The sequence below is a fragment of the Astatotilapia calliptera genome, chromosome 2 (assembly GCF_964374335.1).
Source record: "Astatotilapia calliptera chromosome 2, fAstCal68.1, whole genome shotgun sequence".
NCBI lineage: Eukaryota > Metazoa > Chordata > Actinopteri > Cichliformes > Cichlidae > Astatotilapia > Astatotilapia calliptera.
The window spans coordinates 27,069,838-27,094,369 of record NC_137423.1 but is presented as its reverse complement, the minus strand read 5'-3'; the positions used below and the strand labels follow the sequence as shown (position 1 = coordinate 27,094,369).

The 24,532-nt window shown below is 42.7% G+C and overlaps 3 protein-coding genes across 4 annotated transcripts; all 3 read right to left on the bottom strand.

The window, feature by feature from the left end:
• Nucleotides 1-4,671: 4,671 nt before the first annotated feature.
• On the bottom strand, nucleotides 4,672-8,409 carry rhogd (ras homolog gene family, member Gd). The gene is made up of 2 exons (XM_026190770.2): nucleotides 8,266-8,409; nucleotides 4,672-7,647 (listed from the first exon to the last, which is right to left on the bottom strand). The coding sequence occupies exon 2, from the start codon at nucleotides 7,616-7,618 to the stop codon at nucleotides 7,043-7,045; it is 576 nt and encodes a 191-aa protein (XP_026046555.1). The 5' UTR covers nucleotides 7,619-7,647; nucleotides 8,266-8,409; the 3' UTR covers nucleotides 4,672-7,042.
• Nucleotides 8,410-9,580: 1,171 nt separating this feature from the next.
• LOC113028301 (uncharacterized) lies at nucleotides 9,581-12,471 on the bottom strand (the record flags this gene model as incomplete). The annotated part of the gene is made up of 7 exons (XM_080308794.1): nucleotides 9,581-10,097; nucleotides 10,196-10,382; nucleotides 11,255-11,476; nucleotides 11,644-11,691; nucleotides 11,783-11,877; nucleotides 12,098-12,259; nucleotides 12,363-12,471. Coding segments are annotated over 7 exons (1,119 nt in total), but the record flags the coding sequence as incomplete, so codon positions are not given.
• A 1,367-nt stretch (nucleotides 12,472-13,838) lies between these two features.
• On the bottom strand, nucleotides 13,839-23,823 carry fhdc2 (FH2 domain containing 2). Of its 2 annotated transcripts, XM_026190759.2 has the most exons (12): nucleotides 23,634-23,823; nucleotides 21,996-22,544; nucleotides 21,811-21,872; nucleotides 19,439-19,541; nucleotides 19,123-19,208; nucleotides 18,807-18,907; nucleotides 18,421-18,491; nucleotides 18,128-18,235; nucleotides 17,843-17,913; nucleotides 16,864-16,981; nucleotides 16,577-16,741; nucleotides 13,839-16,480 (listed from the first exon to the last, which is right to left on the bottom strand). In XM_026190759.2, exons 2-12 carry the CDS (start codon nucleotides 22,458-22,460, stop codon nucleotides 14,561-14,563), a joined length of 3,270 nt encoding a protein of 1,089 aa, XP_026046544.2. In that variant the 5' UTR covers nucleotides 22,461-22,544; nucleotides 23,634-23,823; the 3' UTR covers nucleotides 13,839-14,560. The 2 variants fall into 2 exon arrangements, with proteins under 2 accessions (XP_026046544.2, XP_080163272.1); XM_080307146.1 differs by lacking the exons at nucleotides 21,811-21,872; nucleotides 21,996-22,544; nucleotides 23,634-23,823 and having other exon boundaries at nucleotides 19,123-19,288.
• Between the last annotated feature and the right edge of the window lie 709 nt (nucleotides 23,824-24,532).

Here is a 24,532-nt window from a genome sequence, read left to right as displayed (position 1 = left end):
ACGCACATGGAGGCCACAGCACCACCAGCTCTCTCTTAATGGCTGAAATACATGTTGCAATGAAGCATAAGCAGCCCGCCAGACAAGAACAGTGTCTTGTTGCCGTAACTACGCCATGCACTGCGAGCTCAAGGGGATGAAGTTTGCAGAATTCAGAGCTGACAGCGTTTGGGTCTGGTTCAGTATATTGCTGTGACCTTTTGCTTGCTGACTGAATTGACAAGCTTGTGAAAAGGTTCTGCTCTCTTGCAGACAGATCATGTGGATAGCTAACAGTGATGCTCACCAGAAAGCATAAACAGAAGCATGGAAAGGACAAAAGGGAGAAAAAAAATGGAGGAATGTGGAAATATGCCTTGTTTAGACTTGAGTGCTCGGTTTCATGCTGTCTTGTCATCTTTGTGTTATGACAGCTCAGACAGAGCACAAAACCAAAGTTATAGCTGGTAATTGGATAGGGCAAAAGGCTCCCCGTGTGTGGTCAGTCACAAGAGCCATCCAATCTGAAGAAAGAAGCTCAATGATTTCGTTCACTTTCATCTAACCACAGCATGTCCGCAACAATTTTCCCTCTTTTTTTCCCTCCCCCCTTTTCTCGCCTCATCGGTCTAACCCTGCAGCGGTGTGAGCGTGCCACGGAAAAGTGTCGGCGTTGACTTGCTCTGGCACCTCTCCCCACTGTGGTGATACAGACATCAGTGAATGACAGCGTGTGAACAGCCTCTTGTGGATTTAGAGGGTTTGCACATCAACAATAGGCAGCCGCATTACACGGGACATGTAATCAGCACAGTTTTAACCTTGGCTTGTTTTTAGCGGAAGCCTCCCCAGAAGAGCAGTCTGAGCAAAAAAAAAAAAAAAAAAAGTGAGGAGAGCACTTGAGGACTTTCTGTTCCCAGGCTGTTACTTTAGCAATTCACATGCAGTTAGTTCTCAACCTCTAAGCTGCAAACCAACATAATTAATACTTGAATAGACCTGGGTGTCTATTCTTTTCTTTCCTCTGTTCGTGCCTCTTTTTATGCTCTCAAAAGAGCTCAGCGCCTGCAGGCCTTCATTTAAGCTCGTTCTGAGTTGCGAGGAACACTGATTTAAAAAATAAATAAATAAAAATGAACTGCATGTTAAAAGAAATAGTTCAAATTTGCTGGAAAACATGCTTATTTGTTTTGTTGCTGACTGTTACCTGAGAATGTCAGTATCAGTGTCACATCTGTATGCTAAAAATAAAGTTTAGCCAAGAATAACGATTTAAAATGCTGGAAAACTGACACCACCTCAAAATCTCTTCGGCGTGTTATATACACTCACTGACCACTTTATTAACTGCTCCTTTATGCAAATATCTAATGAGCCAATTACATGGAAGCATCTCAGGGCATCTAGGCACATAGACAACCTGCTGAAATTTAAAATAAGAATCAAAATGAGGAAGTAAGGTGAACTTTGAACATGGCATGGTTGTTCATGCCAGATGGGCAGAAACACTAACACCCCAATTTCTAGGCTTTATTGAGAATGACTTTAATAAGAGACAATATCCAGTAAGGGGCAGTTCTGGTTATGATGGAGGAAAATGGCCAGACTGCTACGAGCTGATAGGAAGGCAATAGCAGATGGCAAACAGCAGCAAAAGACCATACCAAAGGCCATTCCTGTCAACTAAGAACAAGAAACCAAGGCTACAGTTCACACAGGGTCACAGAAGACTGTTACCTGGTCTGGAGCAAGCAACATGAAAGCATGGATCCATCCTGCCTTGTATAAACAATTCATGCTGCTGGCGGAGTAATAGCTTGGAGGATATTCTATTAGTATGCTTTCCGCTCAACTGAATCTAATTTAAACACCGAGGCCTACCTGAGCATCATTATCTACCACTTCCACCCCTTTATGACTGCAGGGTACCTGTCTCATACCTGCTCAAAACAAGAACCACAGTCACCACAACTCAATCCAACAGAGCACCTCTGGGAATTGGTGGAACGGGAGATTCACATCGTGGATGTGCAGCTGACAAATCTGCACCAACTGCGTGATGTCATCATATCCAACCTTGTACCTAATAAAGTGGCCAGCGAATTTACATAGACGTCACTCATTCCTTTGCAGACTCTGGCATTTTTCATCTTCAGCTTTCGCCTCATAGCTGTTTCTATTTTTGTTTTGTGGTGTCATATTTAGCTGAGAGGGGATATCTAGGCTTTAGAAACGTAGTGAAACCACATGACAACAAACACATCTTACACGTGTGTTTATATGTGTGTGGTTGAGGTGGCTGAAGGTTATTGGAGAGGAGACTTCTGATGCTGCTCGCTTCATGCCTGAAATCTAAGCGTATGATGTTAAGTGGCTTAGTAAAATGGGACTGTACCTGAACTGAAAACACTTAAAATTTCCAGAAGAAAAACCCACAAAAATTGAATTTAACTGGGCCCCATTAATTCTGCAGTACCAGAGATTCAGAAGTGCTGATGAGTCAATTTTGTTACCCCTGATACTGTTCTTCATTTTGTGCTAAGATAACCAGCTGCTGGTTGTGTGTTATCCATCTTCTGCTGTCAACAATTATTCTAAAACTGACAGCGTTTCATTATGGTAGAAAAATTCAGGTTATCTTGCTCCTTCATTTCTCCCAGAAATCCCCCACTCGAGCAGTTTGTCCACAACCTCCAGTTTTCAGGTGTTATTTACTGTACAGCTGCCATCGTTCCATAACTGACACAGCACTCCTTCTCCTCCGCTCTGAGCCCTGTTTTGTTGCGAACACAGCCATCGGCCTTCACTCCCCTCTGTGTTCCTTTGCAATCTCATTCTGCCTCTCCTTCTGCTGGAACAGTTTGATTTGAATGCAGAACTGCAGCTTTCTCAGTCTCGCTGTAGCTGCAGGCTGTCTGTTAGATCAAGGCTTTTTGCTTTTTCATCTTTAGACAAGGAGAAGAGGAGGAATCTCCCAAGTTCCTTGACTGAATAGTGCTGCTCGGCCCTTTTGGCTTTAGTCAGAACATCATCAAACGGACAGTGTGAGGGAGGAAAGGAACAGGGGAGATTGAGGGCCGATAGACGGAGCTGAGATCAAGGTCCCGACGGGGGCCATCACTCCCACTCGCTACACACTGATGATTCACAGAGTGGATATCAGCTGGTTGGCTCACCCTCAGCTGCACATTTCTATCAAGCAGGCAGAGATGGAACAGAAAAATCTCACCTTCTGCTCCTGCGTTCAAACGGTTTTCTGACTGCGCAGCACGCAAAAAAGAAAACTACACTCACCTTATTTACAACAGACTGTAAACTGAATCTCCATTTAATAAAAACAGATTGGAAATATTCATATTAATTTTGGACTATTAAACAATAAAGCGTTATTTTCAACTGATTGGTGCATAGTGTGAATGAAGCTGGTGGTAAGAAACGACTCCCAGAATGCACTAGGGCAGCAAAATACGCGTCAGCTGTTTCTGAACTTCCATAACATTGTACACTATAACTTTTCAGCCAATTGCACTGCAGCTAGAGTCTCCAAACACATAGATCATAAATTCAACATTTTAAAATTTTGGTAGTGCTCATGTTTGCGTTCTTTTATTCACTTTCTCACTCAATGGTTAATCCAGCACACAAATTTGGGGCTTCACCCTGAAAAGTCGTGCCCACTGCAGCTAACTGTTAATAAGTCTGAAGCTTTGATTTCAAGGTCTTGATTTTTTTGACAACACAACTCAGATGTTTTTAATCCAGCTTTGAATAACTTTAAATTCCAGTGAATTTATCAGCAGTGAAGTCAGCTACCTCGTTTATATATAGAGAGCTGTGAGGAGGCTCAAATCAGTCCTTTTGCAGTCCACTCGGTTTACAGTGGATCACCATGACCCACCCATGTTTTTTTAATCTGCCTGCATGTTGCAGAAAGAAACATGCCCATCCTTCATCATCATATTTGCTCATTCATGGCCTCCAGGCATTATTTTTGCCTTTAAGGTTCATATTAACAGAGCACAACTTACACAAGCTGTAAACATACATTCAGCACAGTCTGCCTTGTAAAGCACTTGTAGACAGACCACAGAGGAAACGGGCTCTAAATGCTGCTGCAGTGATGCTGTAACAAGCCTTTGGTAGCGTTTAACACATCCGTCATTTGTCACATCCACCAACCATAAAGGTCAAAGGAATTTTTCAGAGTAAGGAGCGCACTGAATTCTTAAACCCCAGAAACTGATTGAACTTGTGTGTGTCGGCTAAGTTGAATGATGGCCTGGAAACCAGATGGTATAGACCATTAACTTCAAATGTACAGAAGGGGGGGGGGGGGGAGAGAAAAGAAAGAAAAAACTATCTTTGAAGACTAGTGCTCATTCTGGATAATAAGCAACTGAGCTGGAGGGCTGTGTCCATCTAGTGTTTGGACTCTGTAACTGTAACATTAACATGAAAGATAGCATTACAGTATGTGTGCTACAGGAACATAATGTGGTTTCCTGAGCTGTAAGCGTGTGTAAATGTGTTACTCTAGTTTGTTCTGCACTTCAGCACGACTTTCTTCTTGCATTACATCCCTCTAGCTGCAAAGATCTGCACTGATTGCATGCAATGCTACAGCAAAACAGCAAGGAACCAAATCAGAGGAAGACAGTCATGGGTCATGGGTTTAAGAAAAAAAAAATTAAATGGTTTAAACCACCGTTTTATTTGGCATAATTTAAAAATCATTTCACTGTTAGTTCATTTATACAAATATGCTTTTGTTATTTATAAAACAATTACAGATTTCTACAAATCAAGTTCCCAGTGTAAAAGCGTAGTACCACGCACACGGTAGCATACAGCTCCAGGACACAGACACAGAGCCCACAGGTGTATGTTCCACTTTAACAGCATCATCTAAGTGAATTTGGGACATGGAAAGAAAAAAAAAACGAACTCACCACAGATGACAGTTTTTAACATAACGTGCACTTACATTCAACTCTCCACAAACCTATCTGGGAAATGTTCACACATCTTCTGGCAGATGTCAAACCGCATCACTGTTATCACAAAAACCTCTTGCTCGGTTTGCACTTCAGTTATTCTAGACTTTACACCGGCCACAATCTAGGCTGACTTATTATATACCCGCTCAAAGGTGTACATGAAAATAACTATAGTAAAAAAGGGTTTCTATATTTGCTGCCAGCTGTAAGCAAAAAATAAAAAATAAAAAGAGCAGCTAGTCATTACAAAAACTATTTTACAAAAACGTATAAAAATCTTCAGATGTGACAAAGCACGTTCCACCTACACACCTTTTTGCTAACCATATGTGCAAGTTCCGCTTGTGCCTTATTCCACCATGCAATGCAGGGAACCGCAATCTGTTAAGAAGTGTGGAACTCAAGAGCTTCGTTTCACAAATGCAAAGACTTGCTGCACAAGATGTCAGTTTAGCACCTGTGTCTTTAAAAAAAAAAGTCTGCAAGATGAGTGTATTTACTGGCAGGAAGTAAGGCAGAGGGCTTCTGAAAATTCACAAAAATAAAACTCTTGAGTTGGGTGGGACCTGTGCTTAAACATCTTGTGGCACTTTCAGAGCTACGATGAGAAGCTTTGGGTTTGACGAAGAAGACTGCTATTGTCTTTGATTTAGATAAGGCACCTAACCAAAAAAATAAAGGCTCCTTTCATATTGTACAAAAACTTCTATTACATGATTAAAAAGGGAGCCATCACGGTTCTTCTATGATGAAACCAAGACAATAGCGAATTACAAGTATATAGCCAATGTAAGCCAGTTAAAACATATTGCTTTACTGATTCAGTTAAGCGGTGTCATAATTGATGAATTTCAGTGGAAGACAATAATGAAACTGAAAAGAAATATGGAGTTCTGGTTTATCAAATTGAAATATTAACTACAACACACATACCTCTTACTGATCAAATAAACAGACTATTACAAAAACATTTACCTTTGGCCGTACTTGTAGGTTAAAAAAACATTTATGGAAAAAAAAATCATTTACAGAGTAAATTCACTATAATTAGACAAAATACAGCCTCCTTGACCACCACCCTATCAGAGAGAAATTCTTAGGCATGTTTTTAAATGGCACTCGGTGTGAGCTTCAACAGTTAATAAGTAGACAGAGAAGCTTTACGACAACCTGACTTCCTGACTGCGTAAGCTCCAAAACTCCTGTACCAGCATCAGTTAATGTGGCTGAGTCTTTATTACACCTGCTCCTCCATTACTGAAGAGGACAAATGGTGTGCTGCTTTTAATGGGTCTGGCTTATCTTCAAAGACCTACTGGTTCTTCCGTGTGGAGAAGTGAAAGAGCAGTGCGAGAGGCTGAAGGGGCAGCCTGCCAACAGCTCTAACACACCAGACTGAGCACAAGGGAATTGTAATAAGAGAATTTAACCTTTAATCTGTGCATTTGGTTTAAGGGCTACTGGCATTTCCCCAGGAGTCATCAAACCATGTCTGGGCTCAAACTGCTTGAAATTAAAACTTGTTCACCTTCTACTCGGCTGTTCATTACGTCTAAATAGTCAAAGTCAAAGCATCTTGATGGTAACCTTGCTTGAGACTCATGAGATGCAACCTAGGTGAGAATTTGAGGTAGTCATTAGTTCTCCACCTGAACAAAGGCAGATCTCTTCTCTCCAGTCAAACAGGGTAGCTTGGTTGGTTTGTTGGTTTAGATGTTATTATGGCTTGTGACAACCATTATCAGCATTTTATAAGGCAAAGCAGAGAAGCTAAAAATGTAGAACAGATGTAAAATGAAACGTGTAAATATCAAAAGTTAAAATGCAAGAAAAATAGAGGAGAAACGGTCAGTCGCTCTCATTAAGGCATGGTCACTTTGGTGATGATGGCAACACGGCGAGATCCTCCTGGCGATGAAGAAGGAAGAAAGGAGTAACAGAGGAGCCAAAAACTGCCAGAGGTGATACGGAGACAGCCGATTGGTGACCTTTGTTCCTCAGCCTTCCCTTTGCATCCGTGGATCTCCACCATCCCCTCTCCACAGTCCAAATCTGGGAACCATTCATTACAAAAGCACACACTTTTCTTTTTTCTTTTTCGTGACTGGATACAACACTGCCCTCACAGCTTCAGAAAACACCTCCTTGACCCCATCCTGCAGCAGTGCAGAACACTCCATGTATTTAACAGCCCCAATCTGCTTGGCCAGGGCATTGCCCTGCTGCTGGGTTGTAGGGACCAGACCCTGCTCCTTTAACTTCTTCACCGTTTCTGCGTCACTTCTTAGGTCCTTCTTGGTGCCTACCAGCAGGATGGGCACATTTGGGCAGTGGTGAGACACCTCAGGGTGCCACTTGTGCCTGACATTGGCGTGTGAGGAGGGGCTGCCAATGGAAAAGCATATAATGAACACATTGGTTTGGGGATAGGACAGAGTGCGCAAGCGGTCATACTCCTCTTGGCCTGCCGTGTCCCACAGATTGAGGCTGACAGTGCGGCCATCCACACTCATCTGAGCGCTGTAGTTGTCAAACACTGTGGGAATGTACTCTTCAGGAAAGGCATTGGTTGTATAAGAGATGAGCAGGCAGGTTTTACCCACTGCCCCGTCACCCACCACCACACACTTTATGGTCTGCATCCTGCCTACGACCACTGGGGCTGCAGCACCTGGCAACAGGGGGGGAAAAACACCTGAATAACTGCTAACAGCAACATATACACATACTGTGTAGTGATAAACATGCAATTTCATTCCCTGCATGATCGTTAACCGGTGAAGGGATCATAACACAAGATATCCGTTTTATTAGCAGTACAGCTTTTCACCCAGTTAGCAACTGAGCTAACTGTCCCCGTCGTTAACTAATCGACGTAGCGTTCATCACCGTTACATAGGTACGGTCCAATTCCAGATGCTCCCTAATTAACAAACTTTATAAAAGTTGTTGTCCAGGAGAGGCCGGGGTGTGAATGGAAAACAAGAGGCATTTTTTTTTACCGGTTGTTTACACTTTACTGCTGTTCACTTTTAATACTAGGCGTTCCCCTAGCATATAGCTACTCTCTTACTAGCATCGAGCTAAGGAACTAGCGAATTTGGTGGCTAGCGAGCTAGCTAGTTAGCAAACAAGCTGAAACTTGATTTACAAGTCACTTTCTCAAAAAGATATGTTTAGGACCAGTTATTGCCCCACCAGCTTCTCAAAATTCCTGCTCAATTTTTGTATATACTTCAGAAGTAGTTTCGGGCTGTACGAAAGAAATATAACGGTTTTCATGACTTACCGCCACTTGGCTTTCGATCTCTTTTTGCCTGGTATAGTCAATCACAGCCGCATCCGGGGAGCTGTCTGTCACGTAAAAACCGACGTAGGGAAGTAATGCAAGCTGGTAATTGTAGTTCTATTTTGAGTCAGTCGTTTGCATAACACTAGATGGCGGTGTAAAGCTATTGTCATGACGTTGCACTCATGTAGCCGAAAAATATGCGGAGCCAAAGAGAAAAGTAAGAACAAGACGAGGTGAGTTGTACACTCACATTAACCAAGTCACTTTTTACTTAAATTGTGTATTTTTAGGACACTTTTCTAACAGTTTTATTTGACTACATTACCAATATTTGACATAGTAACTAAATGCTAAGTCAACTTTTCAAGTGCTAAACTATCCCTCCTTTAAAATATGCTGTAGTATATCTCATTAATGCAATAATAATAATAATAATAATAATAATAATAATAATAATAAAAACCTAAATGGAAACATAAGTGCTTAATGTGGTCTGTTTATTCTAGTTAATATTCACATTAGAGAACCTCTTTCTTAAAATGTGTCTATTTAATATTCCATCCATCTGTTTTCTTCTCCTTATCAAATTCAGGCTTGTGGAAGGGGGGCTGGAGCCTATCCCACAGGGGAAGCAGCAGTGTTCACATATTTAACTTAATGCAGGATCAGCCTCAGGATGTTTGTGACATCTATGTAAGCATACAGAAGTTAAGCCAATGTGGGACAGAGAGTAGAAGGGGTTAAATTGCTATACACAGGGATGCATTGGCATTGTGGCTATAAATTGTAGAATGTAGCTGGCATAATACACAAAGAACAGTAAATCGCAAAGATGCACAGCAATATGATTGTATATGTAATGTGGCTCAGTGATAGGAAGGAATCAAATTATTGTGATTATGTTGTTCACGCTTTAGTCAAACATTTTCTTAGTCCTCCTGGAGAGGAACGGTTACCAATGCTTTCCTCTCATCGTGGGGAATTATGGAATTCGTTACCGGGCTTCTTCACTGCCCATTTTTTTATTCCGCTCTCAAGACCAGCCTCTTCTTTTTGACTTTCAACACAGTTTGAGATGTTTATTTTTTATGTTATTGTTTTATACATTTTGAATTTTATCTTGTATTGCATCGATGCTTTTATTTGTTAATAAATTGTATTAACACAAAAGAAAATACAAAATACATATATGTGCTTATAAACTGTAGAATTTAGCTGGTTTGATCCACAAAGAACTGTAAACCTCAGAAACATATGATGGTATAGGAAAATGTACCCCAAGGGTTAAAGGCTAATCCAAGGAATCAAATAATTTGCTTGTGAATCAGTTTATTCTGGTAATGAAATGCACAGAATTACAACATGGCTATTTAATTTTAATAAATACTTCTCTGTTGGAGCTTCTGCTCCATGACCCTGTATTTGTCAGAGTAGAGACGTCAGTTGGGCCAAGGATGATTTTTAAGTTCCTCCAGGGTTAGGCGGTCTTTATGGATCTGGTTCAGAGAACCTGACAGAAAATCCTTGCAGTCTTTACAGAAATAAAATAGAGGTGTCATATTTTTGTGTTCCTGTAAATTTACATGTGGATGATCGATACAGACAAAGGCAAAGATAACACAGAAAACACTTCAAACACAAATTGCAACAGGTTGGGGAATCAACATCCAGCTTACCGTCTGAAATGTCGCTACGTGTCCTAGATTTCGATTTGGTGGAGGTGTCTGGGAGGATGTAGTGCAACAGCTTATCCATCACAGTGCCTAGCTGCAAAACTGTGATGCAGTCTGCTGTATTCGCGTTGGATTCATACAAGTCCAGAGTTATCTCTGAAATCCAGAGAAATATTAATAATGGTGAGGAATTCACATGGACACAAGATGCATGGACAGTCCAGAACATTTGAACACTGGGACTGATAACCTACCACTTCTTCGAGTGACTGCTTCTGGAGTAAAAGTGGCTCCACAGCCAAAATCAATGTATTTCACTTGTCGATACATTGAAAGATCAGCTGATACTTCAATCACAATGTTGTTTGCCTTAATGTCCCAATGAAATACACCCCTGGAATGCATCTCAATAGCTGCATCTACCAGCTTTCTCATTATATTCTGACAAAGAAAAGAAAGGTATGTTCAAGCCACAAGCTTTGCATTATCCATGAAAGATTGCTATATATATTATCTCACAAAAGTTAGTAGACACCTCACATTTTTGTAAATATTTTTTTTTTTTATTCTATCTTTTCATGGGACAACATTGAAGATTTGGCACTTTGATACAATGTAAAGTAGTCAGTGTAGAGCTTGTATAACAGTATAAATTTGCTGTCACCTCAACATAACTCAACATACAGCCATTAACGTCTGAACCGCTGGCAACAAAAGTGAGTACCCCCTAGATGAAAATGTCCAAATTGTGCCCGAAGTGTTAATATTTTGCGTGGCAACCATTATTTTCCAACACTGCCATAACTCTGTTGGACATGGAGTTCTCTAGAGCTTCACAGGGTGCCACTAGGCTTCTCGTCCACTCTGATGATGACATCAGGGAGCCGGTGGATGTAAGAGACCTTGCGCTCCTCCACCTTCCATTTGCCCTACAGATGCTCAATAGGATTTAAGTCTGGAAACATGGTTGGCCAGTCAAGTACCTTTACCCTCAGTTTATTTAGCAAGGCACTGGTCTTTTTGGGAGTGTTTTGGGGTTGTTATCATGTTGGAGTACTGCCCTGTGGCCCAGTATCTGAAGGGGTGTTCTCACTTTTGTTGCAAGTGGTTTAGACATTAATGGCCGTACATTGAGTTATTTAGAGGGGACACCAAATTTACACTGTTTTACAAGCTGTACACTGTTTATATTTTATGAAAGTGTCATATCTGCAATGTTGTCCAATGAAAAGATAGAACAAAATACTTACCAAAATGTGAGGGGTGTATTCACTTTTGTGAGATTCTGTATTTCCTTCCTACCACTCACTTACCTTAACCTCACTCTCATGCAGAAACCTGTTTCTGCATTGCAGATACACATCCAAATCGATGGTTTTTTTCTGTCTTTCAAAGACCATAATAAGTTCGTTTACTGAGTCTAACCACTCCAGTAGTACTGGGGTAACATTGCTGCTTGTATTCTGTGGTCCTGCCCCAACTTTCATCAGCAATGCCACTTCCACGGGAACTTTGGTCATTTTACCATTAAGAAGCTTTAGAACCAGAGAAAATTTAGGTCAGTGTACAAACAATGAATAATATGCGCCATGTGTTCAGGCAGGACATTTTCTTGACATGCTGTGAAATATTCGTGTTTCTCAACACAAACTTTCCAAAACAAAAAGCAAAAGTGTCAAGAGAAAGGACAAACATCACTTACCATTGGTAGGCGGTCGACACGATTCTGAAAAACATGTTTTATAACAACCTGCATTACAGAGAAAATGTGGTTTAGAAAAAGCACACAGTGCACAGGATTTACTAGAAGAACTGTGAGCTACACATATAACAAGTCATACTCGGACATTGTCTTCTTTGTGTTTTCCAAAGTAGACAGTCCCGTAACCTCCTCCACCCAGCAGATCCAGCTCTTCATATTTTGATCCAAAGTCCTCTACAGAGACACAAAACAGACATGGGGGTCTTGATTATTGCATGGAAAACAGCCAACATTGGCTTAGCTTATCTACACATTTATACAGGCTTTGTTAGAATGTCCTTACTAATTATCAGATGAATACCAGCTAAGCTTGGAGATTTTCTGAGGAAAACAGCCCTTTTACTAGCTGGAAAGGGGCTCTGTCATTGCATATAGGATTTCAACATATTCTTACCTAGCCTATGACTGTTGTATGTGCTGGGTAAGGGGACATCAGTCTTGTAAATGGAGCGGCTGGACTCCTCCCTTGAGCTAGATGTTTTGCTCTTTTCATTGAGTGGCTCCTCAGTTTCATTGTGGCTAGATTTATGTTTGCCACTCTTCTTTGTGAAAGCAGCTGCAAAAACGAAAAGCAATTAGACCTCTGAACTCTACACAGGGGCTCAGAGCTGATCAATAACAATAAAACAAAAGTAAATATCTCTGAATGTCTTACTTACACTTGTCCTCAGCGCAGTCTTTCCTCGTGCTGCTTATGAATTGTCCATCTGGCTTCCTGTCTTCTGTTCTAAAGAACCAGGGCTCAGTGTGGCCTTCTGTGGTTTGAAAAAAATATCAGTTTGTTAATGTGATGTTGATGTTAATGTAAACCAAAAAAATCAAGCAGGTAGACTTATCCCACCTAGATTATTACCACCACTCACAGCACGTGGAGCAGTAACAGTTGGCCAAGATTTAAAAGACATTTTGACATTTCTTCAGATATTTTCTCTTTGCAGTAAACTCACTGTTGACATTTTGGCTTTTGCAAGTTGTCTAGTTGGAACTATGATATACCCTCTTTAAATAATGCTGTGATGACACCATAGAAATCTAAACTTCTAATTTATGCTAATCCTGTCTCCGTGGCTACAGAATATCAAGTCAAATATTTCACTGTCTTGTGTCACCTTGTTATTTTTGGTTTCTTTTGATTCCATATGTCAGATTTTTTTTATTTTATCCTGATGTATTTTTATTTCTATGTTCAGCACTTTGGCCAGTGATTGATGTTTTCTAAAGTGTTTTTATAAAGAAAGTTGGTTGGCAAATGATTAAAGAGCAGGTTTGTGTAACTACACCCAGGAGAAGTAGCAAGTCTGGGACAGAACATAGAGGCAAACAATGATTCACTTTCACATTATCACTCTTGACCAAACTTTTCCAATATAGGCCTCTCATTCTAAAAATAGACCCGAAAATATGCCCATATTGCACTTTCAATCAGTCTAACTGCAAATGAGGAAGGCTGTTCCTGCATTTGCCCATTTAAAGAGAGGTCTGCAGACTTAAATTTCTCTGCATACAAACAGACCATAAAAGACCCTGTCGTGTATCTTTTGGACCTCATCCTCTTTGATGAGCAGCAGTCTTTAAGCTCATATATCACATATTCACCTTCAGACAAGTCATTATTCCCACTAATCCAGTGCATTCAGATCACTGCAGAAAGAAGCTAAAAAGAGGGATCACTTTAGACTGCTCCGTCTTACACCCCTGGAGATCTGCTGTTGATGTCACCACTTATACACTGTGGCAGGTTAAAAGGCCAGCGGTGACCAACAACCGGACACTCGAGAACACAAAGAGGCACCAGTTTATTGCCTTTCCCAAGAGGTTCTGGCGTCACCGAAGCCTATAAAGGGAGAATTCCCACTGGGACCCCTACACCCACAGTCACCCTCCACCCCACCCCCTGCACCCCACTATTCTGCCAGGAGATTCCCCGGGACGTCTGCAGCATTTCCATGACTACAACCACTGACAGGAATGGGGGTGACTGTGTCAAGAGATGTAGCAAGAGGGAGAGAAAAATGGAGGGGTGACAAGAAGACAGCAAGAGCTGCAGCTGAAAGCAAATACATACTGAACAGACACAATATATTTATAATTTAAAATAAAGAATATATACTGACAAGCACATTTCTCAGACAATAACAGTTTCACATCGCTATCTTTATTTCTCTTCTGTTGTTTACAAAACCATATAATACAGCGAATAACAACCACTGCTATTCAATAAACTTACTCTTTTGATATAAAATAAGCAAAATAATAATAACAATCCCCCAACAGCCTCTTCTTCAGTTTATAAAGTGCATCATAATGATGAGGCCTCACCACAACAGGATGAATAGTTCAATATTGTACCGAGTTCGGTTAGGACTGTAAGACAGCCATGTTTGAGAACACCATGATCACTTAACAGAGAGGTCACAGTATTCACATTTGGACGCATTCCTAAAAAAGAAAAAGAAAAAAAAAAGTGTTTTGTTCCATACAAGAGACTGAAACGGTTTGCCAGATTACACTTCTGGCAGCACACTTGTACATACAAGGCACAGAGTAGTGTTGCATTTTATTACTGTGACTTAAGTATCAACCTGTTCTACAACTGGAGACAGAGTTTTCTTGTCCTATTGCCTGCAAAGGACACAAATGGGTGTAAATCGAGGTAGACTGTAGAAAATCCCCTATCCTGTGAAACAAGAGATGAAGTATCCCCGATGCTCCCACCTCACGGTCCTATTGCACATGTAGAAACCGAGCACTCAGACTACACATGCATGTCACACAAATCTATTTTTAATGAGCTCAAACAAACAATCACAAAACTGTAAAGGCAGGAGAAGTTTGAGGAGGCACTTATTCATGTCCATCACCTCCACAGGGGCTGAGCAGCAGGAGCGGTGGAGGTGGCAGACCCTCGGGGCATTTTGGGCCCAGGTATCCTTGAAGCTGTTGGGATTTTAGAACTAGCAGGAGTGGGGCTTGTGCTTGTCGTCTTGGCAGTTTTATTTCGAGCTGCCGATATGACAGCCGTACGTATGGTCTTGGCTGTGGCCGAGGATGGGCTGTGGGCAGTGCTAGGCTGACAGGGAACCTGAGACTCTGAGTTTGGGGCGAGGCGTTTGGAAACGCGGAGAGGAGTGCCTCTGATGAAAGGTGGCTGGGTGCTGCCAGAGCCTTTCTCTGGCACAGATCTGTTTGAAGTCCTGCGGGCCAGGGTGGGCTTCCCCGGAGCCTGCGCCTCACTTACAGTTCTCTCCCGTGTGCTGTTACTTCGCTTCACCTCAGCCGCTCGAGAAATAGGAGATGAACGCATAGACAGACTACGAGGAGTAGCAAGGCGGGTAGGAGTTGATGAGTTTGTAGGGGGTGGGTTTCCACATGAAGAATCTGTTTTAGAGCGTACCCTGGGAATGCCCGTGCTACTGGAAGGGCCTGTACGTGACACAAGTCCCCTCTTGGCTCCTATCCCACTGCGTACAGGGACCTTCATGGTTCGAGCCTCTTCCTTTGATGTCAGAGACGCTGGGGTCGACCCCTCTCGAAGGTCAACCTCCCTTTCTTTCCTCCACTTGGAGCAAAGGCTCGGTGTTGGTCGTGGGAGTGGGGAGCCTGGGGGTGACAAGGCGTCATAGGATCTAAGGCCTTTCACCAGAGTGTGGCACTCCAGCGTTTCACCGACACGAGAATATGACCTCCCCATCTCCCTCTCGGTACTTGGCAACTCAGGATCCTCCTCTGGCTGTGACTGGCTGAACTCCGGCAGACTGGAGGGCATCCAAGTCTCCTCCGCAGGTGTGGACACCACATCTGTGTCTGTCCGGTTTGTTAAAACTCCATCAGGCAAACACGTCGCAGCACTTGGTTCAATAGAGGGTGTGTCTCTCGTCTGTGGCTGCGACTGCTCCTCCACTGGAGCGCTGACAGATGACTGCAGTTTGGTCTCAGATCTGGAGTACCTAATGAGCCCAGTACTGTTGTCACTACAAGACTGTATTCCACTTGTATGAACAGATGGTTGTAATTCCTCATTGACACAAGAGCTGTTGGATTTTGAGTGAATAGGATGATTACTGGGCATTACTGGCAGGCCAAAATTCTGCCTGTAAGTGGAAGTTCTGCTTTTAACACACTGGGTTGGTTTGCTATGAATAGAAGCAGAGTCTGTATAGGAACAGTTAACTAAAGCCATGTTTTCATGTGAAAAATCCACTTCTTTTTCAGTTCCCGTTAACTTGGATTGGTTTTGCCTCAGATAAGAAATACTCTCAGGTCCATGTTGTTTCACAACAAAGCCACTTTCATGCTGAGAATGACTAAATGTTGCTGCTTCAGTGTTTAATTTTGTTTCTTGGCTGTGCCGAGCCGTGCTCCCTCGGCTCAGGACGGGTCCTTGGTCAATGGGGGAACACATGCCATCAGTCTCTGGAGAGCTGCAGAGAACAGCAGAGGTCTCGTGGTCAGAGGAGCTGTTTGAGTGATAACTGGTTGATGTCGGGCTGCTGCCCAGCTCAGGGAAGGGTGAGTTGTGGAGATGGCTATCGTTGTGAGAGTGTTGGAGGTATCTGCGGGAATCAGAGCTTCTAAGACTACGACGGCTCCAAGTGTAGCTTAGATTCCTCTCTAGGAGTTTTTCCAGCTCATCCTGGCTCTCCTGACTGGGAGGCTCTCTGGCGAGGCTCAGGCTCAGGTCTAACCCAGTGCAAACTGCCAGAGAGCGACGCTTTTCTGCCATCTCACGTTGGCGTTCCAGACGTTTCTGTTCTTTCAATTCACGTTCTGCATTTTCCTATGGAAAAATGAGAGAGAAAGGATAGTTGCTCACTCATCTTTAGCATACAGTTAAAGGTTCTATGATACAATTTTCCTATCGACAGCTTCTAACCTGGACTGCTCTTTGGAAGCGGTGGCAAAACAAATGAAAGACCCTGCAAGCCTCCTCCAATTTAAAAGTGCTGTCATCTTCACAGAAAAACTCCACCAGAGCCTGACTCGACATCTTCATACCCTCCACCTCGTCCTCTGCCTCCTTCAGACGCTCTTCAGCCACCTGTAGATACATTTTACATGAACATATTCATTACCCCTTCAATTAAAGCCCCAAAACTTGAACTTGAGATAACCTGCCTCAAGTTGGAGACAGTCCATTTAAAAATCTAATTTTTTGCACACCTCCAGGAAAGGCTGCGTCTGCTTCTGAATCTCTGCCTCAGTCTGTATATTTGCCTTGAGGGCCGCAACTCTGCTTTTTAACTTGGCCAAGTCATCAAGCACAGACTCTTCACAAAACCTGCAAAAGGAGGAGAGGACAAATACATACATGCAATCATTTTGTGAACTGAACGGAAACAGGTGGATAAACTGTATGTCTCAACAAAGGGTGAATAATTAAAGACTGGAAATAAATGATTGCACATGATCGAAAGTGTCTAGGAATTTGTCATAAAGAAGACCTATTATGCTTTCCACCTTCTCGTCATATATCCCCTTACAATGATGCATGCTCATAATAAACATGCCCAAAACTTCATATACAGAGGTCAGAATCTGGTAATTCCTGTTATCTTGGAGTTCAGGCTGCAGACTGCTTGGAAATACTTAGACATTTTCTATACCTCTATTTTCTACACCTCTTCCCTCTATATGGTCACCCCAGCTGCCCAGCCACCCACTGTTCAAACTTTCAGTTTTTCAGGGGTAGCCAACCAGAAGAGCCTTAGCTTAAAGTGATGGGGAAGAGAGCTAAAACGGCTCATTTCATGATGGCGTGTGAACTCCATCAAAGCCTAGCATAAGATAAGTAAGGATATTATAAGCTGAGAGTCATGTTAAACTACTCTAACCAGCAGGAATTAAAATCTGCAAAGAATGCAGCAAGAATGCAGGAGCAAGGGTGCAGGAATTGAGAGTCTCAGAGAGATAGTCATCTCTTAGCACCCAGCTGTAGTCACCAATCGAAATGAGAAAATGGTCAAAATGTCCAGCAGCTTAAGTAGTGGCCATCATACCCCACTGTCAATCATGCATCTTTTGCTGACAGCTGGGTGTTTTGTTGTTTCAGTAGAGTGTTTGAGGTATTATTGTCATTAACAATGATCATGCAGACTAAATAACAGTAGGATATAGATTTGGGGGGGAAAAAAAGACTGACCTGGAGGCGGAGCCAACATGACCTAGTTGGCTGGGAAATGACAGTAAACTCTGGTCTTTTTTCACAGCTTCCTGTGGAGACAAACACATGATTAATCATCCATTGTTTCAAAGGAAGCAAAACATCATTTACCAATGGTGAGAAAAATCTGACGCTCTGCAAAGCAATCTGGTTTGAGGGCCTTGAACTACTTTTTTTTTTTTTTTTTTTTGAACCAACACCAACTGTATTTCTTCAACTGAAAATAGGTACTATATTTCACGGCATCTACATTTCAGATCTTACCATAGCAACAAAATGCAGCAAATTCATGCCTGGCTTGTTGGCTTTGGTGTCAGCCAGCTTCAGCAGCGATGAAATTCGAAAACCAGCAGCATTTCCTGAATATCCACCCTGAGAAGACACGCACAAGGTCAAAACAAAACACACGCACAACACGTGACAGCTTTAAACAAACAACGATTCAAAACCCAGGTGCGCAGTCTGAACGGCGCCTCTGAACACAAACCCAGACCACTAGCGTTTGGGTAACTGTAAACAGATTAAAAGAATCGAAAGGGAAATAAAGAAGCACTCACTGCATTCATATAGTTCCCCGCTTTGAGGACCAGACGAAGGATGGAGTGTAATTCTGGGCAGCTCAGCAGTTCTAGGAGCATAAAAGACAGATTTAATACTGTGCCTCATGGTTGAAGGAGTGTGAATGAAGCGGACATGAAGGGCATGAAATAAGTCAGCAACTTTGTTCTGACACTTAAATTGACTATTGCACTACACCTTTATTTTAAAAAGTTGCTAGCAGCAGATTACTCCTAAATCTTTAAAGTATTTAGCATCCAGAATAAGTCATCTCATTTGCATCCTGACTCCTAGGATTTCTGCAAATACAAGCATTTAAAAAAGGGCAACAGGGTTCCCAGATCTTTATAGTGGCGGAGTGCACAACTCCCTGCTGTTACTTTACCTCGGGCTGCTTCCCTCAGACATCTGGCTGCCACACACAGAGAGGTCACAGCAGGGTCAAACTCTTGCTGCAGGATCATGGCATCCAGACGAAGGCGAAAACTGGTGAAGGAGGGAAAAACGGGGGAACAGATTGATCAGTGGAGAGTGGTGATTGATGACAGGGACATCAGGCACTGCACTGGTTAAATAAGCAGTCGAGCATCAGTGAAAATCAATTTGAAAATAGGAGTTAGGTTCTTTTGGAATACTTTTTTGGGTAAAAAACAAACAAACAAAACAAAACCCCAAAAACTGGGGGTTGATAAAGAGCGTACCTGGGGACTTCCACCAAAAGCAGCATGAAAAGATCAGGCTCTCCAAGCCAGCTCCGGTCCCCGCTGAACTTCTTAAGGCGAGACTCCTGACGGAGAATAGAGGCTGGGTAAAGCTGCCAACATCCCATTAACAGTCAATTCCACTATCTCCTAGTGTGGTACTTCTCTAAGAAACACAGACCACATCACATGCAACATGGTGTAATGGCTAACTCTTGATCATTCTAAGCAGAGCCAGATGGTGAGTTAGAGGAGGGCAGGAGGAGAGGAAGAAGCTTGTCACTGTTGCGTTTGTATGCCAGAAAAGGCACTTTACCTCCTCATTGTCAGGCAGCAATTTACAGAGCTCTGTGAGCTTCTCCGCTCCGTAACGGCCTCCGGCGCCCTGCCTGATATCCTCAACTATCTCCTTAGCCGGCCTGCGGAAACACAACAGACACAATTCAGCATGACGTAATTTGCCAAGCAATACTCTTTTCAAGTCAAGGTACAGCTACCCAAAAGAAATGAGTACAATCAGCTCCGGTTTTGCAATGATCGCACAATAAAAGAGGCTTATCCTGTTCTTATCAGTCCGAGTGTCACGGAGGGAGGGTCAGTTGACGCCACACTGGCGATGCAAAGTAGCATATCCACTGGGCAAATAAAATGCAGACATGCACAGACGACGGCTGAAGGACAACGGGGTGAAAGAGCAGACACTGAGATGACTGGGTGTTTGATCTCTGTATTCCTTTCTGCAAGTGACACATCTGTCCTCCATTTCAGCAGTTTTCCCATTAGCCTCTCCCCAATTCCCACTACAGCACATCACAGGCACTAAAACTACAGTTTGCAGCCTTTATCCTCAAACAAACTCATCTCATTCATGGCTCAGCTGTCACATCCGAATCTTATTGTCTAACACCAACGGATAAAGATCAACCTACGAAAACATGTAAAAGCAGTGCATGAGGGGGAAAAAAGAAAAAAAAAAAGGGACATTATTTCTAAACAGAAAGAGCTTTTGTTAATTGCTCCAACAAAACCCATTGAAAAACCAAACAATCTAAATAAAAGGAGGAAATAATATTGAAGGGGGGCTACTAAGACACTGATAATACAAAGACTTGATTTTGTCTACACTCCACCCACATTTGAGCAGTAGCTCTGTCTGTCTTCAGACAGAGGGCAAATAAACTTCCAACTAGACAGATGTTTGTGTACAGAAGACGCTCTTTTCACATAATGGCTTCCCCTACATGTCTCAACAGATCTAGTTTAGAAAAGAAAAGGTTTTCAATTGAGTCTCTTGGAGGCATGACAATCCCTAAACTTGGCATGTCGTACTCCTGAAGTTTAAAGTACACGTAGTTCTGCTAAGTAGATATTGTTTGTTAGTTTCATTCCATTTCAGATGTTAAACTGTATGCAAATGTATATACATGACTATGAAACCTCTCGTTCACTGCAAGAAGTGCAGCTTTGTTTGAGCCAAGCAAACATGCTAATCGGGCTTTTAGATGAATATGACAAGCCACCAGTGGGGTCTCTCTCTGCAGGGGGGGGGGGGGGGGGTAGCTTTAAGATTAGACACTCTTTAAGGGCACCAGCAGGTGCCGACAGGCTAAAGCCAGCTGCTTGTTTACCACCCTCCTTCAAGATCCAAGCCAGTTGTTCAGGGTACACCACCTCCTCCTCCCTGACACCAGACATCCTCTCTCCTGACGAAGCTTCGCACTTTAACACGGACACCTGTCCACCTTTGACATATGGCCACTCTCTCCAGTTTAACTCAAGTCAAATACTGCTCCCTTGGGCACTGCTGTATGCATCCCACTTCAAACGGCCTCCAGTACTGGTGGCGGTTTGATGAAATGCAGAGAAAAGGCCTAGCTGTTGGCACTGCAACTAAAAACATTATCCATGCAATACAATTTACTTCCTCAGCTACTGTTTAACCTCTGAGATGTCAACACACGTAAGAAAAATCACCATATGCTTTGAACTAAAATGGGCAAGGACTTCTCCAGCCGACAGCCCAAAGCACAAAGAATATCAAGTACATAAAGTGATATGAAACAGGAAATAAATTACAGTACCCCCACAACTTATATAAGGTGGGACAGCCAACAATCTTAGGTGCCTCTGTGATGTAAAATTGGTTGGTTCATTGACAAGAATATTAGGCAGTCTGCCAGAAGTTATTCTTAGGCCCTTATCTCTTTTATGATGCACAAGAAAATCTCCAAACTTAGATCCTTTTTGCCCTTAGCTGCTGTAAACAGGTTGATTCCTGCATCAGGCAGAGCTCTCATCACATCTGCTTAAACTGATAAGTGGCAATTAGGAGATATGAACAGATTACTGCTGTACTTGTTAAACCACTCTGACTGCCTGATAACTTCTACTTTGCTTTTAAAATTATTACTTTGAAAAAGGCCAAATTAATCCCTTATGTAAAACGGTCTGCCTATTGAGATTAGACTGGCTACATCATTAGAGTCCCTTGAACCTCTTCTTAAAAAGGCCTTTATGAATGTTTGCTCTGTAGCTGATTTCCATGCTCCTTATCTTCTTTCCTTCTGACCCGTTTTGTTTTATTTATGATATGTGCTTCTTTAATGAGGTTTTTTTTTTCCTATGACCTCTTTGTTCTTTCTGTGAACCAACTGAAACATTTCAACAGTAAGAATTTCTTAGGCTTACATCTTGAACTGACGTAGAAATATTCCAATGTTCATACTGCGTTTGGAGTCCAATAAGGAGATCTGTTTAGAAAAAAAAAAGAAAAAAAAGAAAGAGGACAAAAAGCAAAGGACACATTGTGAGAGCAAGAAAAACAAACGAGCCCAATATTTTTTAAAACAGTCTCACCATCTACATGATCTTACCTCCTCTGAGCTATCCTGAGGGGATCTGCAGTGCAGCAGTGAAGAGCGCCGTCTCAGGGTGCTGGTTCGGTCCCGAGGCTTACTGTCCTTCTGACCAAACAGCTCATCCAGGGAATGGAGGTCTATGGGGAACTCATCTTCATCTGGGGCCGCCCCACTCCACACGCTCTTTCTCCCCTCCACCTTCTCTTTGGGGATGCGCTCCCAGTTCAGCTTCCTCAGCCGGCTCCGACGAGCGCTATCCGCCCGGCTTAAAGGTGAGGAGGAGGAAGAGGTGGAAGCCGTGGGGGGAGGCGGGGGAGGAGGCGGCGGCGGTGGTGGTGGAGGTGCTAGAGGAGGCGGTCGAGGAGTGACCAGCGCCGCGCGCGGCTCCATGGTCGTCACTTCCGCAGCGGCAGGAAGGGCAGGCTGTGTTCCATGAAAGGCACGAGATTCCTTGATGGCCACACTCAGGTTGATGTGCATAGAGGCAGCCGGGCTGTTTGAGGGAGGGTCAGTCTGCCTTTCTTCCAGTGATCTCTTGTCCAAAGGTCAGGCAATAACCCCAGTCTAGGAAACAAAGCGGCAACAACAACAACAAAAAAAATCTTATCTCAGACATTATTGAAAGCAGAAACAGTCGGTGTAGAGTTTTGCAACTGAAAACCAGTCAGTCAGCTTCCAACTAGGCCAGTGAGCTCCAATGACTTCAGCCTTACAACTGGTACAAGCTAAAAATCTGAGCCCAAGTTCAACTTTCAATGAAAGTTCAAGGCATTTTTTTGGGAAAGCATTAGCTGGGCAGGATGAGCTCTTCCCCCTCTGCGACCTGTTTGAACAGCTTTTCCCATCCTGTTCAGTTTCACCTCACTGAATGCGGGCGCGCACACACCTCCACACCGCCTTTTCCTCTTCTAATTAGAAAATATGGAGACCGGTGAGGTAAGACGCACAGTTAACCACAAAGCCCAGAAATAAATGCTCTGCAAGCTTCTTACGTATTCCTTCTTCATTTTGGGGAGGGCATCATCTGAAAGTGGGTTGAACACGCTTGCACCAGCAGGTTTTTAAGCAGGATTAGTAATGCAACTGAGAATGACTCAGAAGTTTCAAAAGTCTGGGTTCAAGGGAAACGCTTTAATCTTTACACGGCTTTGGATTTGGGACACACACACACACGTCATTTCTCGCGTTCTCCAAATGAATCATAAGGTTTGGCAAACTTTTTTCACGGACGCGCTTGATTTCCAGTCTGTTCCACTGCATGCCGCGCGGGCGCGCTGCACAAACCGGTAATCTCAGTCTCCATCATTTAATGAGATATTCATCTTGACAAGCGAAAATATTATCTGACAAATCGTGTTGCCCAAGAACTCGTGGGAGGATGAAATGTTACATGGAAAGTGAGCTTTGTTTTTCTACATCAACGCAATAGCATCCGTTACTTTTTCATAAGAACGCTCTTAAAAAAGAAAAAAAAATGTAAGTTTCAAAAGATTTCTACTGTTGACATTTAGTGCATTTTTTTTTTATAACCTGGTAGTTTATCGCTGTTATTTTTGCGTAGATCTAACTTCGGATAAACATTCACTTCATGTTGCTCGACAGTGTTCCAATTATTTAACACGTCTGATTCTGGTCCTAATCAGGTTTACTTACCTGCAGTTTCCGGCCACAGTTTCCAGTGAAGTTGTTTAAAAAAACTCCAACAAGAGCCACAGCTAGAAACATCGAGGTCTTAATTTTTTTTTTTTAACATATATACATTTTTTCCTATGTCGTTTTTGTCCCGGTAACTTGTGCCACTCCACTCGCTGCACTCCTCTTGTCTTTCCAAACTTGCAGGGAAACTTCTACACTGCACGACGCGAACGCGCAGGCGCACGCCCCCCACACTGATATGCCTTTATTGTATCCTCCCAGTTTTCCCATGGGCGGATTTAGGGTTTTTTGAAGTTTTTATTAGATCATCTTTAATCCACTTTCAGATTTTACAGATCCTGCAATGGCGATAAATTTATGAAATGCTTACAGTTTTGGAAAGGATTCAATAAGGTGTTAATATCTTAAACAAAATCAATAACTCAAAGCCTTAACTTCACATATCACTTTAATCTTTCTTTTATTGGACTTAATACCTCAATGGCTTTGTCTACAAAGTCCGCATAAGATTGCACACGGCACCTTGTATTATGTCAGGAGCCCTGCCGAAAACTTGATAAGTGTCTATTTCAGAAAAATCATTAATGTGGGCAAGACCTCTGATGTGGGAATTGTGCAGAAAGGCTTGATCGTGCTTTGGGAAAGCTTGTGGGGTTTTTTTTGGGGGGGGGGGGATCAGAGCCTGAGAGTTGGACCAAAGGTCCATCAGACCTGGGAATTATGTGTGTATCTCTTCCCCAAAGCACAGACGGAGGTTATAGGTGAAAGCGAAGAGGCTAGATGTCCCTGTGGTGTGCTGAAATGGCCCAGGTGTTTGAATGTGGACTCATAACACCGACCTTTCATCTGAGGTGCCGGAGCACCCTGGCCCATGTCACCTGGTTATCCTGAGTCCG

What these genes read in the sequence shown, in the direction of transcription:
- fhdc2 (XM_026190759.2), bottom strand. Translation starts at nt 22,460, where the DNA reads ATGCACATCAACCTGAGTGTGGCCATCAAGGAATCTCGTGCCTTTCAT. An exon ending in CTTTTGGTGGAAGTCCCCAG is followed by an intron (nt 18,908 to 19,122) that starts GTACGCTCTTTA and finishes CTCCTTCACCAG; the next exon opens with TTTTCGCCTTCGTCTGGATG. An exon ending in CATGTTGGCTCCGCCTCCAG is followed by an intron (nt 16,982 to 17,842) that starts GTCAGTCTTTTT and finishes CTCCTTTTGCAG; the next exon opens with GTTTTGTGAAGAGTCTGTGC.
- rhogd (XM_026190770.2), bottom strand. Translation starts at nt 7,618, where the DNA reads ATGCAGACCATAAAGTGTGTGGTGGTGGGTGACGGGGCAGTGGGTAAA.